Consider the following 17,274-nt stretch of genomic DNA (forward strand, 5'->3'; position numbering starts at 1 on the left):
GTTTTTTTTTTTCTTATGCTCATACAGGAGGGAATATTAAACAGAGGGAATTTAGTTCCACCATCATACATACACACGATATTTGGGGGTACTTGGACAGAAAATCCACATATGGGTTTACAGTTTTAAATTCTAATTTTTAAAACACTGACAATACTGAACATCAGAGGTGCGTTTAATAATTTTGGGACTTCCTTATACAGTACATCCATTTATGGACAACACTCGCAGAATGAGAGACATATACTCATGCTGTAATTGTACCCAGCTATCAAAACTTCCTGTGTGACGTGACAGGAACAGATTCATTCCTACCTGTATATATTTCAGAGTGCCCGTCTGTTCTCTGCCTCTTCCCGGAGGAGCTCTTTTTCTCTCTGAACCTCACAGTTACAGAGGCTTTTTGCACTCCATCAATGTCTTTCTCTGAAAATGATTTGGTTTCTACTAACTTCCCAAATTTCCTGCTGATGAAATGATGCACAGATGTCCTGTGTTCTTTACTCACATCTGGTTGAAATGTAAACGTAGAGTTTTTGACTTTTGCGTCTAAAAATGTAAAGAATTTGCCTGCTTCCTCTTCAGATGTCAGTCGAGAAAGCTCTTGGTAATCCAGGTTTGGTTTAACTAAGAGCTCTGTGTTTTTGGTGAAAGTTACCAGGACTGGGAATGTCTGTCGCACAGCACTGTGAATGGTGGCTCTGTCATCTTTACTGGAAAAGAGGCCCAAAGAAAGTTCACTTGACTCACAGCTTTTAACTTGGGATTCAAAAGAAGATTTTACCGTGTTGGCAAAGTCGTTTAAAGCTTTTTGCACATCTATACTCAACAAAAGCTTAAGTAAGTTATGTAAGCCTTTCTCACAATCCAATGGACTGAGGATCTCAGTGACATCGTCCACGTTATCCCTCACTGGTTCATCTTTACATTCAGCCTGTCCTGATATGGTGGTACCTTCAACATCCCTTAGGTCAGTCTTCTGTTTTTTAAACTCAGGTTCATTATCATTCTCTCTCAGTTTGGGGTCAGGTTCTTTAATGTGACCCTCTGTAACCAGATGACCAGTGACATCAATCTCTGTTACAACAAAGTCAGCTGGAGAATGTTTGATAGTTCCATAAAAACCAACATGATCACTAACATAACAAAGAGAATCAATGAATTTATCTGTGAATCTGTCTTCTTGCATAATCTAAAAAAAAGAAGCAAAAGCAGATTGTTCACACAAATATAGCAAACAATGAATACATTTAGGCATCCTTCACAAAGGCATGGCAGCATCAAAAGAAAGTATTATTGCAGATGAGCTGACAGGTTGTTGCAGACAGCTATGGCCATTCAGCCTACGCAAAGCGATGATATGTTGATAGGAGACGGAATTGTCCGATGATCCCTGTATGTACTGTACAATGGATATAAAAAGTCTACACACCCCTGTTAAAATGTCAGGTTTCTGTGATGTAAAAAAAACGAGACAAAGATAAATAATCTCAGAACTTTTTCCACCTTCAATGTGACCTATAAACTGTACAACTCAATTGAAAAACTGGGGGGGGTAAAAAATAAATGTGGTTGCATAAGTGTGCACACCCTTTTATAACTGGGAGTATCGCTGTGTTCAGAATTAAAGAGGGAGTCCACCTGAAAAAAAATTATTAAAAGCCAGCAGCTACAAATACTGCAACTGCTGACTTACCTGTCCAAGAGTCCAGTGATGTCGGCAGCCAAAGCCGAGCAATAGCTCAGCTCGTGGCTGCTGCCGCCGCCATTCTCAGTGAGGGAATAAGGAAGTGAAGCGTTGCGGCTTCACTTCCCGGTTCCCTACTGCGCATGCGCATGCGCAAGCGTTGCGGCTTCACTTCCCGGTTCCCTACTGCGCATGCGCAAGTCGCGCTGTGTGTTCTAAGTGGTCCCCGCTATCTCCTGGGACCTGTGTGTTTCCCAGGAGACAGCGGGGGGTTGGGTGGGGGTGTGTGACTCCGCAGGAGTCTATTCCCGGAAGCGGGAGCAGATACCTGTCTAATACAGGTATCTGCATCCCCCTCCCCCTGAAAGGTGCCAATTGTGGCACTGGAGGGGGGGAGGAATCAGATGAGCGGAAGATCCACATTTGGGTGGAACTCCGCTTGAAGCAGTCACGTTCAAACTCATGTTAAATAGCAGTCAGTGCACACCTGCCATCATGTAAAGTGCCTCTGATTAACCTTAAATAAAAATAAGCTGTTCTAGTAGGTGTTTCCTGCCTTTTTCTTAGTCGCATCTTACAAAAAAAATGGTCCGCAGAGAGCTCCCAAAGCATCAGAGGGATCTCATTGTTAAAATGTATCAGTCAGGAGAAGGGTACAAAAGAATTTCCAAGGCATTAGATATACCATGAAAGGAGGGAGAGATGAGGGCACTCTGGTGAGGCTGGGTATCCGGTTCTTAGTAGCAGTGGAGAGATGGCAGTGAAGGCAGCACTTTGTAGAGAAGAAGCAGCTCTGGAGGGTCATAAAGGAAAGAGAAAGGCACCTCTAAGTGCAGTGGTTAACACATTACAGGCACAATGGGATTAAAAACACTTACAAGATAGTAGGAGGTCTAGGCATATAATAATTTGTCTTCATGTGGTTTGCTGTAATCCTCATCTGTCTGGGGGAGAGTGAGAGCTGTCCTGCAAGCTGCAGAGTCCCTGGTAACGTAGATTGGCGTGGAGGTGAAGATGCGATGAGGCGGCCCGGGTTCTGGAATCAAGCGGTAACGCGTTTCAAAGCATGCACAGCTCCTTTGTCAGAGGTCTGACAGCAGCAGGATGGCTCTCTCTCTCCCCCACACAGACGAGGCTTACAGCGATCTGCATGAGGACAAATCATTATATTCCTAAGACCTCTTACTATCTTGAAAGTGTTTTTAATCCCATTATGCCTGTAATAAATCTGTTAACCACTGCACATAGAGGCGCCTTTCTCTTTCCTTTATTTCCTTTAGATATACCATGGAACACAGTGAGGACAGTCATCATCAAGTGGAGAAAATATAGCACAACAGTGACATTACCAAGAACTGGACATCCCTCCAAAATTGATGAAAAGATGAGAAAAAAAAAATGGTCAGGGAGGCTGCCAAGAGGCCTACAGCAACACTAAAGGAGCTGCAGAAATATCTGGCAAGTACTGGCTGTGTGGTACATGTGACAACAATCTCCCTTATTCTTCATATGTCTGGGCTATGGGGTAGAGTGGCAAGACCGAAGCCTTTTCTTACAAAGAAAAACATCCAAGCCCGGCTAAAAACACATCTGAAGTCTCCCAAAAGCGTGTGGGAAAATGTGTTATGGTCTGAGAAAACAAAGGTTGAACTCTTTGGCCATAATTCAAAAAGATATGTTTGGCCCAAAAACAACACTGCACATCACTAAAAGAGCACCATACCCATCATGAAGCATTGTGGTGGCAGCGTCATGCTTTGGGGCTGTTTTTCTTCAGCTGGAACAGGGGCCTTAGTCAAGGTAGAGGGAATTACGAACCGTTCCAAATACCAGTCAATATTGGCACAAAACCTTCAGGCTTCTGCTAGAAAGCTGAACATGAAGAGGAACTTCATCTTTCATGATGACAACGACCCAAAGCATACATCCAAATCAACAAAGGAATGGCTACACCAGAAGAAGATTAAAGTTTTGGAAAGGCCCAGCCAGAGCCTAGACCTGAGTCCGATTGAAAATCTGTGGGGTGATCTGAAGAGGGCTGTGCACAGGAGATGCCCTCACAATCGGACAGATTTGGAGTGTTTCTGCAAAGAAGAGTGGGCAAATATTGCCAAGTCAAGATGTGCCATGCAGATAGACTCATACCCAAAAAGAAAGTGCTGTAATAAAATCAAAAGGTCCTTCAATAAAGTATTAGTTTAAGGTGCGCACACTTATGCAACCATATTATTTTAGTTTTTTATTTTTACTTCCCTCCACCTAAAAGATTTCAGTTTGTTGTTCAACTGAGTTGTACAGTTTATAGGTCACATTAATGGAAAAGGTTCTGAAATGTTATCGTTGTCTCATTTTTTTACATCACAGAAACCTGACATTTTAACAGGGGCGTAGACTTTTTATATCCACTGTAGATAAACATCCAGCAGTTAGCTGCAGCTAGGGACCCACCTGTGTATGTCTGTCCCTAACTGCAGGTAACCACTCGTAGTGTGACAACTGCACCTCCTATCAGCCTGCCATTGCTTTGTACAGGCTGAGCAGCCGCAATGACCCATCAGCCCAGCAAGAATCTGCTGATTCTTGCCACTGTCTGTGTATGTTCGTCCATGTGAAGTAGACTGTTGAAATAAGGGTACATTCACACCAGATGCGGTAGGACTCATTTGGGTGGCTATTATAGCGCAATTCCACCACATGACAAGGTGGAATGCCTTGTCTCCTTATCTGCCTGGTTCACACCACTGTGTTGCAGTGATGTGTGGGCGGTGTGAGGTGAAAAAAAGTACTTTTTTTGAGCACAGCTTAGTGTGAGGAAATTCAGTGCCTTGCACCACGCAGTGGCCAATTGAACGTTATAAAATGTCTCTGTGACATTTCAATAGAGTTTGGTTAAAAAAAAAAAAAAAAAGTGAACAATGCGATCGGCATGTCAGCCTTGCACTGATCCGGCCAGACTGCACCGCACCTGGCCGCTGCAATGTAACACAGCAGGATGGTGTGGACATATCCTAAAGGCAGGACCATTAACTGCACAGCCAGCAGTCAAGTGATTGCCTCCAAAACTGGTCATTCACTGTGCAATTTCAGACTTTTTTTTGGGTGGCCCCGTCAGTCCCCTCACCCCAAAATCCTTCTACTGAAAAACCAGGTGGAGAACAAAGGCTGCAACTGATTGGCTATTATATATTTTTTTTTCAACAGTGTATGGCCAGCTTAACTTTCATTGGAAATTTGTAAAAAATTTTTATAAATATAAGTGTTTCTTATAGGCGATATCTTTTCTTTTTACTTAATGAAGACTTGCTAGTGTCCAGGGATGAATGAATCCCATGCATGCATGGGAGTGAGGTAATTCCGCACCAGCCAATCAGGATAGCCACAGACCAGCAACCAGGAGGAGCTGGGGAAAAGATGCCGGCATTAGACTGTTTTTTTTCCTCCCTGAGCCTATGGTGTGGTGTGCAAAGAAAAAACACCAAAGTGAACCAAAAAAGTGCATGTTAAAAGAGAAGTATGGGTTTTTTTTTTTTAACCCATCATAATTACCTAGGTGGATCCAGCATCAGACCGATGCTGCATCTGTCCCCCGGCGTCTCTGCACTGAGAACCGAGCGATCGAACACTGTCGATGGCTCGGTTCTCTCAGCTCCCTGAGCGTAGACCTGCTGCCTGTCAATCAGCAGCTCTCCTCTCTGCTCCTCCTCGCTCACTGGAGCGCTGAGCTGTGGAGGGGCGGGGAGCGGCCGTCTCGGGCTCTCAGCGGCTCGCTGAGAGACTGAAACGGGTATCCGTCCAGGCACCTGGTGGATCCAGACTTTATTGTCACGATGACGCAGTGCCTGGACTGATTCCAGAGATGTCAGCAGAGAGCGAACTTCAGACCACTCTTTGCCGAAAATGGGTCACAGGAGTGCAAAACGAATTGCACTCCTGTGACCCATAGGAGAAGACCAGCCAAATGAGCTCAGGCTGGACTTCTTTTTTAACACTATACACACACACACACACAAAAAAAAGTTGACTATGGTGTGTCTTTTGGTCCTTTCCTGAAGAGGAAGGCATACTCAGATCCATCTAGCCAAAAGGCCTGGCGCACCCTGCTCCTCATGATCAGCCAAAAGCCCAATGAGTACTGGGTGGGAGGCTCTCCCCCCTCAAGGCAAGAGAGGAAGGGATTAGATGGCCACACATTCTCCTCCAAACTTTAGGGTAGGCCCGAAGACCTACACCCTACTATTCATGAGTAAAAGAAACACAAAAAAATGCAGTGAAACACACGTGGGGAGTAAATAAAAGGTACTCACAAAAAAAGAGGAAAAAACTAAATACAGTTTCCTCCAGTCAGTGCTATCCCATCTGGGTGGATAAAAATCGATAATTAAAAAAAAAAAAGAATTTGATTTATTTGATTAAAATCAATTTTTTTTTAATCAAATGTATTTTAATAAAATGCTTTTGGAGTAAAAAATCTATCTAAAGATAGTTTTCTATTCAATATACATTAATAGTTTTGTTTATTCAGCATGAAATGGAGCTTAGTTATGTAGCATGAGGCTGTATAGAATGAGTCCTTACATTTAAAGACACCTGTCATTTCAGATCCATCATGGCAACGCCTGTTAGTGGGCATCCACTCACCTGCTGCTGCCATGTCCCTCACCTTGTTGTATCACTGCTGCATCACCAGCCGTCCCATTAAAGTGAATAGGACTGCCGGTGAGTCAACAGTGGGTCAGAGGAGGAGGCGCTACGAGACAGAGATGACAGTTGCTCTTTAAAAATTAGGATTGAAATCAAGCCTTTTTACTAGTGATTTAAATGAAGATATGGCAAGATCACTCGGAAGGGCCCACCTCTTCCTTCCCCCGTCGCCGGGCCATTCAGAAAGCACAGCGCGCTTCACGCATACACAGTAGGGAACTAGCTGTTAAGCCGAAAGGCTTCATGGTGGGTTTCCCTTACCTCTAATGGCGGCAGCAGCATCCGAGGTGGAAACATTGGCTGGGGTGCCAACATTGCTGCATTCCAGGACAGGTAAGTGTCCTAATATTAAAAGCCAGCAGCTACAGTATGTATCATTTTTTGCTGGGAGGAAAGCAGAACTCCACTTTAATGTACTATTTTCACTTTATAATGGATTGTTGATTTCACTTATCACTTGGTGATTTTATGTATGTTAATATTATTATTGTGTTTATGGGATAGCGCTGCCTAGAGGATACGCTTTGTTTTTTTTTCCTTTTCTGTGTGTTCATTTTAAATGTTATAGTAGCAGCTTTTCTTAAAAGTGAGAAATTCCTCCTAAGCGCGGTAGCATCTTGGGAGTAGATAAAAAGTATTAATGTTGTGCACAATGGGTTGGTCTTGCAGCCTGGGAACATAAATTGCCCCTGTCTCTGCCAAAAGGCCTAGCCCATGAGGTGTAGTGCAGAAAAGACCCTTAGTGTTGTGGTCTAGTGCAGTTTCATATAGTGCTGTTCCAAACCCATAGTGCTACCGTGGCACCCCTGGGATGCTACTCCTATGGAGTGCTGAACACAGTCCTCCTGCTTTCCCAGCTTTTCCAAATCACGCAATTTTATATGCATTTACAAAACATGCAAAAAAATGCATGTCGTGCTTCATTGCTAATGGCATGCCAAACGCAGTAAAAAAAAAAAAAAAAGAAAAAAGTATGTGTGGTTTTCACTCAAAAAAGTGCATCAAACGCAGTTACTAAAAAGTAAAGCTCAATACTTAACTGGTTCCCGACCAGCCACTGCAGTTGTACTGCGGCAGATTGGCTCTCCTGTGTGAATCACCACCATTGTACGTCAGACTGCGTACACGGCGATCCGCATGCCCATTCGCTAGTGGGGGAGCCAATCAGTGGGTCTGGCAGACTTGATGTCCGCCGGCCACCAACGTTTGCTTCACAGAGAACCAGAATGGGGATCAGTCAGTGTAAACAAAGCAGATGCCCGTTCTGTCAGGGAAGTAGAGTGAGATTGTCTGTTCCTAGTGATTAGGAACAGCGATCTCTCTGTACTCCCTGTCAGTCCCCCCCCCCCCCCCCACAGTTAGAAAGTACTTCCCTAGGGAACACATTTAACCCTTTGATCGCCCCCTAGTGTTAACCCCTTCCCTGACAGTGTCAGTTATACAGTAATCAGTGCATTTTTATAGCACTGATCGCTGTATAAGTGTCACTGGTCCCAAAAAAAGTGTCAAAAGTGTCCGATCTGTTCGCCGCAATCCCGCTTAACCTCTTCAGATCCGTGTTATTGCCAAATGACGGCAACAGCACGGACCTACATTGCCGGGACGACGTCTATTGACGTAGTCCCATGCACGAGCTTGGTGATCAGGGCGTTTATGAGACTTGCCTGATCACAGATCAGAGTAAGGGGTCGGTCCCGACCCCTTACCACATGATCAGCTGTCACCCAATGACAGCTGATCATGTGATGTAAACAGAGGCGGTAATCGGCTATTTTTTCTCCTTGCACTGACAGCGTGAGGAGGAAAAAAAAAGCCGATCACCGGCGGCCGTGAGAGGGACATCAGTCCCGATCACGCCGATCATCTGTGCGCCCTGCCAGTGACACCTAGAAATAGGAGCAGTGCCGCCTACCAGTACCCACCAGTGTCACCCATCAGAGCCATCCATCAGCGCCCACAATTAGTGCCACTACAACAGTGCTGCACATCAGTGCCACCTATCAGTGCCCATCAGTGTCACCTACCAGTGCCGCCCATCGCAGCCCATCAGTGCCCCCCATCAGTGGTACCTATCAGTGCCACCTTATCTGTCCCCATCAGTGCCGCCTTAACTGTGCCTATCACTGCCGCCTTAACTGTGCCTATCACTGCCGCCTTAACTGTGCCTATCACTGCCGCCTTAACTGTGCCTATCACTGCCGCCTTAACTGTGCCTATCACTGCCGATTAGTGCAACCTATCAGTGCCCACCAGTGCCGCCTCATCAGCGCATATCAATGAAGGAGAAAAATTACCTGTTTGCAAAATTTTATAACAAACTATGAAACACGATTTTTTTTTTTCAAAACTTTCCATCTTTTTTTGTTTGTTTAGCAAAAAATAAAAATTCCAGCTGTGATCAAATACCACCAAAAGAAAGCTCTATTTGTGGGAAAAAAATGATAAAAATGTCATTTGGGTACAGTGTTGTATGACCGCGCAATTGTCATTCAAAGTGCGACAGCGCTGAAAGCTGAAAATTGGTCTGGGCAGGAGGGGGGTTTAAGTGCCCAGTAAGTAAGTGGTTTAAAAAAAAAAAAAAAAAATCGCAGATCAGCGCCAGTACTAGTAAAAAATAATAATAATAAAAATGCCATAAATCTATCCCCAATTTTGTAGATGCGATAACTTTTGCGCAAACCAATCAATATATGCTTATTGCGATTTTGTTTACCAAAAATATGTAAAAGAATACATATCGGCCTAAACTAATAAAGAAATTTTTTTTTTTTTTTTATTGATTTTTTTTGGATATTATAGCAAAAAGTAAAAAATATTGTTTTGTTTTTTTCAAAATGATCGGTCTTATTTTGCTTATAGCGCAAAAAGTAAAAACCGCAGGAGGTGATCAAATACCACCAAAATAAAGCTCTATTTGTGGGGGAAAAAAAAAGGACATCAATTTTGTTTTGGGTACAATGTCACACGACCGCGCAATTGTTAGTTAAAGCGATGCAGAGCCGTATCACAAAAAATGGCCTGGTCATTAAGGGGGAGTTGAAGTGGTTTTAAAAAAAGGTGTCAGGTATGGACTTCTTGGCCATGCATTGGGTTGTCCATGGGCAAATGGCACAAAAAGACAAGATTTTGCACACATTTACAAAGTGCCAAATATGAATGTAGGCTAATACCCTGCCTCTGAGGGGAGACACCACTCTGCCTACCCCATGTGACAGCATTTAGGGCCCCCCTATAATTAGAAATCACAATATCCTCCCAACTTCTGCTCAGGACCAGCTGTGCCCATGTATGACTTGTGCTGACCTTAGAGCAGGGGTGGCCTGCTGAACTGGTGGCCCTCCAGCTGTTGCAAAACTACAAGTCCCATCATGCCTCTGCCTGTGAGAGTCACGTTTGTAACTGTCAGCCTTGCAATGCCTCATGGGACTTGTAGTTTAACAACAGCTGGAAGGCCTCCAGTTTGAGACCCCTGCCTTAGAGGTTTAATGCAGCTAATAAAGCGGTCCTGAGCACAGCTCTGCGCACTGCTCTCACCACCTGCCCCTCTATCCCTCTCCCTCAGCACCTAACATTCATCTCTCACACTTTTCATCCACATGGCTAACCTCACTGTACGGATCCTCTGAGCATCACCTACTTCCTGCTTATAGATCACTCCCCGCTCCTCCCGCACCAACCAATCGCCAGCCATACAGCCATCTTTCAGACACGCCCTCTTAAAGGTACATGTTAAACGTGAGCGAAACTTCTCTTATTTATAGGATAGAATAGTATATAGAATAGGAAGTGAGGCGGCGCACAAAGGGTGCAGGCGGATGGGTGTACGGACTAGTTGGAGTTTCCAGTGTGGTGAAAGCAGAAGAGGAGGCGGAAATGTGATCGGTGAGGAGGTCAGTGTGTGATGTGCGGGCACAGGGCTGGTGAGTGAGGAGCTCCCTGTCCCCCCTATAGGCTGCCTGTGATTGGTGAGTACCAGGGAAGGTCTATGTATGTCTGTGGGGGGCGCTAATGATACGAAATGAGTGACAGGTATGGGCAGCCTGGCCTGTATGAGACTTCCTCCTCTAATAGAAAGGGGACTGCCCACTCTCTTCTCTATATAACTAAATAACTAAAACTTTGTAGTTTTGGATGAAGTGGAGAGGGATTAGAACCCCTGTCTGTTTTTATTGCTGTCTGTGCCAGTGCTAAGGAGATTAGCCCTCTCTATGTGTCCTGTTTCACTGAAAGTGGAAGAAATTCCAAAATATTGAGTTGTCACCAGTACAGGAACATAGAGGGAATCTTCCAATGGGGACACGTTCTGGTGACACTATGTAATTGTGACGACTAGACTAGAAGAGAGAATAGTTCAAAGTGCCACTAAAGTGAGCAAATCCTGTAATTCCCTCACTTTGGAGGGATTCCCCCCTCATTTCCTGTTGTGACTAGGGGACAGGAATTGAAGGGAAATCTCCCCAATGGGACACAGATGGAAAAAGAAAACCGGCAGGGGTTATAACCCTCCCTTACTCTATCCAAAATGAAAATAGAAAGTTTTCCCTATAGCTCTTCTTTAAATGAAAGCAGGACTAGATGACAAACAAGTATGCTGTTTACCTAGATCATGTTTATCCACCACCACCACCACCACTCGCTGGTGTTTCCTGGGCTTGCGGTTACAGGCTGACCAGATCATCTTTCCTCATCTCTATGATCTGAGAGGTCGGGAGCAATATCATGTCGAGCGAATCAACTTCCGCTTTAGGCTCGATTCACACCTATGCATGTTGCTTTTGAGCGTTTTTGGAGGTTTTTTTTCATGCTTGCCACGTTTTTGAGCAGCGTTTTTGCGGCGTTTTTGCGGCGTTTTTGCCGCGATTTGCGTTTTGCGTTTTTTTTTTTTTTTACAGTCTAAAAAAAAAAAAATTAAAAAAAGAAAACGGCAAAAACGCATCAAAAACGCTGCAAAAAACGCTGCAAAAAACGGTGCACTTGCGTTTTTGATGCTTGTCCATTGAAATCCATTACATGCAAAACGCTGCTTTTTGCATGAAAAAAAGTCCCCGACCCTTTCCAAAAATGCAGAGAAACAAAAAAGCATTGATGTGAACATGTTCCATAGGAACCCATGTTAAAAAATTCCCGTGCATTTCTGCAAAATGCAAAATGCATCAAAAAACGCGCTAGTGTGAATGGAGCCTTAGGGCGGATGTAAACAATTTTTTTTATTTGTTTGGAAAATATCAGATGAATGTTTTTGTTTTGTTTTTTGATCTGATGCTTTCAAGGGTAGAGGAGAGATCTGGGGTCTTATAGACCCCAAATTTCTCCATAAAGAGGACCTGTCATGCTTTATTGTTATATCAAGGGATGTTTACAATTCTTGTGATAGCAATAAAAAAAAAAAAAAGAGAGAGACAGTGTAAAAATATAAACAGTACAAATGTAACCCCATCCTACCCAGGCTATTGTAATATAATGGCTGGGTGGGAGCCCTATTATCATGGGATGAAGCCATATGACGTCCTCCCAGGATCAGGCCACACTCTGGCCTGATCTGTCACCCGCTGTGTCCACCAGACACAGCCAATGTCAGATCACTGTACCAGCCCGCTACCATGTGATCGCTGTGACCAATCACAGCATATCACATGACAATTGTACACAATGAAAGGCTGTGATTCATGCCATTCAATGTATACTATTGTGATGAGCTCTGTGAATGGTCACAGTGATCACATGGTAAAAGACAGGGCCAATCACAGCCCATCTCTACCATTTGATTAGCTGTGGCCTGTCACAGCTAATCACAATAGTAAACGCTGAATGAATAATTTTCATTCAGAAAAAAAATGGTTGCTTATAACTGTAAAATTGGTATAAGCAATCATAGTGTGTAAAATAAATAGATCCTGATCACCTCACCAGAGTAGTACGGTATCACTATGGCAACACTGTATTTCTCTGGTAATTGTTAAAAAAAGTATGTAAACAAACAAAAAAAGTCATTAATAATAAAATAAATTGAAAAAAAATTATAATCGTCACCAGTCAGTGTCCATGATCACTGCCACACCAGTTATATAATGATGCTGTACTGCACTGGTGACAGTATATAAAAATTGTGAAAAAACATTTTTCTTTTAATGTCTTCATTTTCCAAAAAACTGTGACCAAAAAAATACAACTATAAAAAACTTGCCATGCCTCCTACTAAATACATTGGACTGTCTTATTTCCAAAAAGGGGTCATGGGGGGGAAGGGGGGGGGGTGTATTTGTACTGTCCTGGCGTGGCGTTTTCGGGCCTCAAGAAATTAGATGGGCCATCACTACATCAGGATTGATCAATTTTCATATATATATATATATATATATATATATATATATATATATATATATATATATATATATATATATATATATATATATATATATATATATATATATATATACCATACATTGTGGCCTCAGAAACTTTCCTACAGTCTAAGGGTACTTTCATACTGCCTAGCGCCAGGCGTTGGCGGTAAAGCGACACTAGTTTTAGCGGCGCTTTACCGCTGTTATAGCAGTGCTTTTACTTTTAACCCCCACTAGCAGCCAAAGAAAGGGTTAAAAGAGCCTGTGTTGCGGCATTGCCGATGCGCTTTGCAGGCGCTGCCCATTCATTTCAATGGGCAGGGCATCTTGGGAGCGGTGTATACCGCTCCCGCACTGCCCCAAAAATGCTGCTTGCAGGACTTTTTTTCTTGTCCTGCAAGCGGACCCCCCCAGTGTGAAAGCACTCAGGCTTTCAAATGGGGAGGCATGAAAGGCGCTTTTCAGGTCCTATTTAAGAGCTAAAATGCCTGAAAGCGCCTCTGTGTGAAAGTAGCCTAAATAATATACACTGATTTGAGTTATTATCACCAAAGAAATGTAGCGCTATTCATTTTGGTCTAAATTTATGAAGAAAAATTACTGAAATGGAAAAACTTGTTTTTTCAAAATTTTTGGTCTTTTTCATTCAGTTAGCAAACAATAAAAATCCCATCGGTGATTAAATACCACCAAAAGAAAGCTCTATTTGTGTGAAAAAAAGTATAGAAATTTCTTTTGGGTACAGTGCATGACTGCGCAATTGTCATTCAAAATGTGACAGCGCTGAAAGCTGAAAATTGGCCTGGGTAGGAAGGGGATGAAAGTGCCCAGTATTGAAGCAGTTAAATACGTTTGTTTTTTTTGTTTTTTTTTAGGGGAAGTAGATTGTCATGAGGGACAAGTAGATTGGGACCCGGATTTAGTTTTTTAAAAAAAATTCCACACCCCTGTGTTTAGCATTCATGTGATTTAGTCTACATGGACGCGGGCGTATAAAAGTCATTGCTGGATCTTTCTATAAGGAGCTGACATGTATTTACACACATTTGTGCGCGTTTATACATGTATGTTTATAGGCATATGGGCATCATTTCATTCTAGCGTCTATTAGAGCTGCACAATTCTGGTCAAAATGAGAATCACAATTTTTTTTGCTTAGCTTAAAAAGATCACGATTCTCGCGGTGTAAAATCTTTCACATTTTTTTAATGCATTAAAGTGTAATTTTTCCCAAAAAATTGCATTTGAACGACTGCAAATACAGTGTGATCAAATACTTACCGTAATTTTCATTTCCTGGCCCGTCCTCATGTCAGCACACAATGGGTTAATGTCTCATCTGGCGCCCACAGGACCACCTCTTACTAGCTAAATAAAAGACAGCCCCTCCCCCACTAAGGTGTTCGATAACCTAGCCTGGGACAGGCCACATGGGAGGGAGTCCTGTGCTGACGTGAGGACAGGCCAGGAAAGGAAAATTATGGTTAGTATTTGATAAAAATTTTCCGTATTCCTGGCCATACCTTAATAAATGGGTGGGAGAGAACACATGAAAAGAAACATTGACACTCAAAGAAATGCTGCCAAATAAAAAATAATGTAATGTATATGTCTCGTCCCAAATTTTGCAGAACTTGCCGACTGCACGCCTAGCTTGTAAAGTTGAATGAAGGGCTAGCCATCTCTCCTATACTCTTCACTGACATACTGGCATAACTGCCCCAAAGGCTGCCACCCCTCAGGTCAAAGGAGCTTGCCCCTGTTCCTGAGCAGAAAGGCCTACTTCCTGCATGCCAATCCAATCACCCCAGTGAGCCAATAGAGGATGACCCAAAATGAAATGATTGTCCACTTTCCTCACATCTTTGATCTTTGCATTTATACGGTTAGCAACTTGTCTAAGGACCTGAAGTCTTCCTGCTGTGTACTCAGTGACCCTATGTGAATGCTTGGAGGGACTGCCCCCAGGTTTCATGGAAACTGGATACCACTTGGAGATGGACGTAGTATCACTATTTCTGGTAAAAAGGCACACAAGGGATCTTTGCAGGAAAGTGCTGCAACTGCAGGCTGCTCTCCAGGATTTAGACTGGGAGGGAATATTTGCATTGATAAACACAGAACAGATATGGGAATTCTTTAAAAAGACTGTTTGGGACCTCACTGCAAAGTATATTCCCATGGGCAATAAGTTTAAAAGGCTAAAAACAAAACCTATGTGGCTCACGGCCAAAGTTAAAGAAGCTATAAACAATAAGAAAAGAGCTTTTAAAAAATATATAAATGAAGGAACACTAGTGTCGTTTAAATGTTACAAATAATTTAACAGAATATGTAAAAAGGAAATCAAGGATGCAAAAATTCAAAATTAATGACAGATTGCAAAAGATAGTAGGACAAACCCCCAAAAATTCTTCAAATATATTAATAGTAAAAAGGCCAGGTCTGAGCATGTAGGCCCTTTATAAAATAATCTAGAGTGGGTGACTGGGGGCAAAGAGAAGGCAAATTTATTAAATAATTTCTTCAGCTCTGTGTATACAAAAGAGCATTGGGGAGCTCATGTCCATAATGGGGGTGGCAGTGACACAGACCCGAATGATCCACAATGGCTCAAAAGTGATATGATCCAGAATTATTTAGACAGAATAAAGGTGGATAAAGCGCCTGGACCAGATGGCATCCACCCACGGATCCTAAAAGAATTGAGCTCTGTAATTTCAAAGCCATTGTATCTAATTTTTAGGGACTCATTAATGACAGGAATAGTACCACTGGATTGGCGCAGGGTGAACGTGGTGCCTATATTTAAAAAGGGATCAAAGTCTTTACCAGGTAACTATAGACCTGTTAGTTTAACTTCTATAGTCGGAAAGGTACTGGAGCGTTTAATAAAAGACCACATAGACGAGTTCTTGCTGGAGAAAAAAATAAAAAAATATATATATATATATATATATATATATATATATATACATAACTTCCAACATTCTTCTGTCTGAAGCAACTGCTGACAGAGGAGCTAGTTTTACCACTGGGAACCGCAATGGAAATTAAGCTATTGGAGCAAAGGATGTCTGTACTAGTGCTTTTAGAACCAAGCCTAGGTCCCGTGAAGGGAACAAGAATTTCCTTGGTCGTATATGGATAACGGCCTGCATTAAGCATTTGTTCAATGGAGTTGTATGCCATACCAACCTCAAGCGCCGATTGTAAAAATGTCTATAGCTGGAGACACAGGAGAGAAAACTTTCCTAAACAAACAGCACAAACTTCTTTCATATCCTCATATGTAGCGTTCATGGTCTGGTGGTCTTTGCCAAGGTCTGAACCACCTCGGATGAGAATCCCTGCACCTCTATTCTGGCCGATTCAGTAGTAGTTGAGGCACTGCCTGTTAGAAAATAATTTGCTTAACTTATCCGTTAGCGGATCCTGCTTTCCCAGTAAGTAAACTGCCTTGAACTGCCTGTCCGTCCAGCGAAAAGTTTGTTACAAAAAGTAACAGGAAAAGACAGAGACTTGGTGCCTTCTTGGTGGGCAATTTAAGCTACTGCTGTCTTGTTGTCAATCACCAACTTCACTCAGGCCCCTTGGAGAAAGATCCTGAAAGGCTAGAAAAAAACTGCCTTAAATTTAAGTCAGTCAGAGCATCTGCATTCCACTAGGCTCCCATGGCCTTGCACTTGTCTCTTCAGACTGGAGGCAGACAGGCATCCGACGTCAGAATTATTCCATCTCCTGGGCTGAAAGGCACGTCACAAAAGAGGCACACTGGTGTCCAAAACTCCAGTTCTTGCTAATTTGTGCGGACACAAAGACTTTCTGAGCCATAGATGACACAACCCATTGACTGAGGAAGGCAAATTGAAAAGCCCCCATGTGCCACCTGGCCCAAGGCAGCACAGGAATGGACATGGCTAAATGTCACAATGAGGACAATGCAATCCCTCGCTGACCTAAATGCTGTCTCCATGAATCTTCATTTGCAGATTTTCATTTTGCCATTTGGAAAACCACTTGACATATTCAGGCATGAAAAACTACTCCAAGATCCTTCACAGATTAAGAAGAGGTTAACGTTTTCCTGTTTGTTCACTAATTGACTGAACTTTGAAAAGGATTTCTAGGACAAGGTTGTGATGCATTGCCAGTTCCTGACTTACACTTGTGACAATCAAAACAGTGTCCAAGTAGTGGTAGAGCCTTATCCCCAAAGACAAATTACTGCCAACAAAATGTTCAAAAAGTTTCTTGGTGCTGTGTCATTTATAAAAATGGCAGACACCTGAACTGGAAGTGACCGCCGGTCACTGTAAATCTCTGATGTCTCTGGTGTTACACACCAATGGGTATATGGAAGTATACGTCAGCCAGGTCGATTGACTCTAACCGCTCCTCGTGCTGAACTTTCACCATGACTGTTTGCACGGACTCCATCTTGAACTTTTTGTTGCATATGTACACATTCAATGTCTTCAAACCCAGACAGTAGGGAAAACTCTTGATGCCTTGTGTACTAGAAAGAATGGGGAGAAACCC

At 42.9% G+C, this 17,274-nt stretch overlaps 2 protein-coding genes across 4 annotated transcripts in view; one reads left to right on the forward strand and one right to left on the reverse strand.

The window, feature by feature from the left end:
- PUS7L (pseudouridine synthase 7 like) overlaps positions 1-10,062 on the reverse strand; it is a 37,791-nt gene extending 27,729 nt beyond the window's left edge. The window contains exons 1-2 of one of the 3 annotated variants that reach the window (XM_073619943.1): positions 9,994-10,062; positions 316-1,192 (exon numbers count right to left, since the gene is read on the reverse strand). In XM_073619943.1, coding sequence (XP_073476044.1) covers positions 316-1,189 — 874 coding nt within the window. In that variant the 5' untranslated portion in view covers positions 1,190-1,192; positions 9,994-10,062. Of the gene's footprint in view, positions 1-315; positions 1,193-9,691; positions 9,774-9,993 lie in introns of those variants that run through there. The other 2 variants (XM_073619945.1, XM_073619944.1) reach the window with 2 other exon arrangements.
- Positions 10,063-10,144: 82 nt separating this feature from the next.
- IRAK4 (interleukin 1 receptor associated kinase 4) overlaps positions 10,145-17,274 on the forward strand; it is a 76,459-nt gene continuing 69,329 nt past the window's right edge. Inside the window, exon 1 of the mRNA XM_073619946.1 lies at positions 10,145-10,353. The gene's annotated coding sequence lies outside the window, so the exon portion shown is untranslated. The remainder of the gene's footprint in view (positions 10,354-17,274) is intronic.

Source organism: Aquarana catesbeiana, linkage group LG03, assembly GCF_042186555.1.
Source record: "Aquarana catesbeiana isolate 2022-GZ linkage group LG03, ASM4218655v1, whole genome shotgun sequence".
Classification (NCBI taxonomy): Eukaryota; Metazoa; Chordata; class Amphibia; order Anura; family Ranidae; genus Aquarana; species Aquarana catesbeiana.